General features: G+C 45.2%; 1 protein-coding gene across 1 annotated transcript; it reads right to left on the minus strand.

Annotated features, from left to right (window-relative positions):
* Positions 1-1,549: 1,549 nt before the first annotated feature.
* On the minus strand, positions 1,550-2,534 carry LOC104419653 (chaperone protein dnaJ 11, chloroplastic). Its single transcript, XM_010031374.3, has one exon. The coding sequence runs from the start codon at positions 2,467-2,469 to the stop codon at positions 1,987-1,989; it is 483 nt and encodes a 160-aa protein (XP_010029676.2). The 5' UTR covers positions 2,470-2,534; the 3' UTR covers positions 1,550-1,986.
* Positions 2,535-3,075: the final 541 nt, after the last annotated feature.

The following is a 3,075-nucleotide window of genomic DNA, read 5'->3' on the forward strand; positions in this document are numbered from 1 at the left end:
ACAAAAGAAAATAAGAACTCCAGAAGTCTTTGGTAGACATCATAAATTTTTATGGTTTAGGGTTTATTGTTAAGAAAGAGAATATTTTTGAAGTTCTTTTAGCCTAATTCTACCTTGTATTTTTTATCTCACTCTTTGGGATTGAATTGCGACCACGACTACGCCCTAGACGAACTCCTACACAGCACAATCGAGCAAGCGGCTGGCAAAAGTTTTGGTAGCACAAAGAAAATGATCATACTTAAGTGGAGGAAATGCAGTTTTTATAGTAGAGTCGAGAACTTTTTAGAAGATATGGAATTGAATGAAACAAAATAGGATGTCATGACAGGAATGAACAAGAAATAGGAATTGAATCGTTATCCATTTTCCTTCTCATTCCTCCACACCCATCATGATCTCATAGCGCTTAAGATATTACAATCTCGTGACATTTTTTTTTTTTGTTTAATTTCTGAGCTTTCGAGAATTAGCTAGAAGATCATCACTTTGTCGGTCAGCTTACTGCATGGATCTTTGATAGAAGTGAATAAGTTAGATTGAGTAATGCAAGATATCTAAGACAGTCGTTTAAGCGGATTTTGACAGATTACAAGATGCATCCGATCAAGTGGGATCATATTCAACATCCGGTAAGAGTCTATCGGATTACTTCTCATTCTAACTCTATAAACTTGCTTGAGAGGAGTTGGAGAACTAATGTCTGCAATATCGATCCATTTCTTACAAAAGGGCGATGTGGTAATAGCATGCAATGTAATAAATCGGTCAAAAGTGAGATGCATATACTTATTGTGCTAAGTAGGATGACATTTATAATATGCGACCAATTATGATTAGTCGGTTACACCATGTCATCACTGTCACGTAGTGTATTCATCACATAAAATATTTTATACTTTTCCACACCCACCCAACACACCTTTTGTACTTACCTTTAGTACATACGCCATGCATATGCCATGCATACGCCATGTTTGAGGCCATCAATGGAGGTTACCAATATCGTTTGACCTCCACTAGTTTTCCATTTTCATGATCAGAGAGGGAGAGAGAGAGAGAGAGAGAGAGAGAGTAGTAGTAGTAGCAGTAGTTATCGTGTTAGTGTTTATCATCGCTGCAGCTTCACCACCGGCCGTGACATGGCGTAGCAGCAGTTGGTAGTCAAGCCAGGCAGATAGAGAGAAGCAGGAGGAGGAGGAGGAGGAGGAGGAGGAGGGTGGTGCTAGGGAGCCGTCCGGAGCTTTATCTTCTTTGTTGTGTTGAGTCGACAAAACGGTGCACACCCGACAATTTAAACAAGCAACGGTGAGGCGGTCGGCGTGGAAGCCAGGGGGATCGGGAACCCCTTTTCCCATCTTAGTATGCCTAGCATAATTGTAGCCCAATCGAAAATTGAGTGTGAAGTTCTTTCCCACGGTAAATGAGCTTTAGAGTTGATTGCGATTTTGTGAGGCAGAGCATCGAGCATGAGAGTTAATCATGGACTAAATCAAATATCAGGATAGCGAAATCATATAAAGAAAAGATCAAGATTTGCACATGCTCAGAAATTAACACAAGATCTCCCGAGATTTTCGTGACTTTATCCAAAAGTACAAAAGACAAGGCCAGAAATTCTCACTTAACCTAGAAAAAGTACACAACTATCAGACATGAGAAACCCATCCAAGAGAGACAGGTTTTCCAGAATACCAGTGACTGCAATTTACGTTAATTTTTGCAAAACGAAAGTCCTCGAGCTCCCCAAATTTGTAGAAACTGCGTCGTTTAGTCAATCAGTCGACGACGATCGGGTCGCAGCAGCGCTTTCATCTTTAAGCTCAAAGTTGTGGTGGTCATGGCGCCGGCGCTGGTTCACGAGGAAACCTCTCTCTCGTTCTCTCTAAGTTAACCTACCATCTCTACACTATCGATCCTCCTCGGTCTCTTTCTAACCCGGGAAGCTGAATCGGTCGATCCGGCGAGTACGCGAAACCCCGCTAGCTACCAACACTGATCCGTCTCCCAGTTCCGCCCGCCGTACGCCGAGACGCCAGCGACGGCCGCGGCCGGCCTCTTCCTCTTCCTCGCCAGCAGGACCCGCCGGTCGTAGACCGCCCGCTTCTCGGGGTCCAGCAGGGTCGAGTACGCGTCGTGGAGCCTGATGAACCGGTCGTCGGCGGCCGAGGAGTCCTTCGCTGCGTCGGGGTGCAGGACCCTGGCGAGCCGCCGGTACGCGGCCTTGATCTCCTTGCTTGTGGCGCCAGCGGGGATCCCGAGGATCTCGTAAGCGCACGGCGGCGACCGGTGGAGCCACGGAGGTTGCTGCTGGTGCTGGTGGTGCTGGTGGTGCTGGTGGTGTGCTTTCGAGGCTGCGGAGGATGTGAAGGCCGCGGCGGTGGATATGGCGGACGGTCGCCGGGCTCTGAGGCGAGCGGTGGCGACAGACGACGGAGGGACGGGAAGCGGAGAGGAGAGAGAGATCATGGTGACGGAGGGATGCGGGTTTGGGTATGAGGACTGCAACAGTGCGGGAACGACGGACGGAGACACGGGGCTCTAAATAAAGAGTGGGTGGCAGACTTTTGGGGCCGCCGAATAATGATATTGATAACAAGGAAAAAATAAGATTTTCTTAGGGTTTACCCCGACCTAATTAAAAAGGGCCAAACAAACATGGTTCTGATTGAGAGATTATAAGATGAACATTGCAAATTAATATAGTTTTTTGGGGTTGGAGTTCATTATCAATAACTCGAGGAAAATATTCCCGTACAAATAAATAAGCGTTTGATAATGTAAAGAGACCGTGCTAACAATCAGAACGAGACATGAAAGAGTTTGTGGAAGTAATTTGATAAAGTAGGAGCTGTCAAGGTAGAGTATAAATATAGAGAATGAAGAGGAAGATGAAGAGATGCTCAATCTATGTCAAGACTTCGCCAAAAGTTCCATTAGCTTTTAGTTTTTATTTTTATTTTTTTATTTTGGCAAATGTGCCCTTTTTATGTTTATTGTGTCATTTTAGGCTTTCCAATACCTATGTCGGTCTCAGTCTTGCGTTTCCTTCGAAGCTTTTCCTTTGCAACATCA

The sequence above is a fragment of the Eucalyptus grandis genome, chromosome 9, assembly GCF_016545825.1.
Source record: "Eucalyptus grandis isolate ANBG69807.140 chromosome 9, ASM1654582v1, whole genome shotgun sequence".
Taxonomy (NCBI): domain Eukaryota; kingdom Viridiplantae; phylum Streptophyta; class Magnoliopsida; order Myrtales; family Myrtaceae; genus Eucalyptus; species Eucalyptus grandis.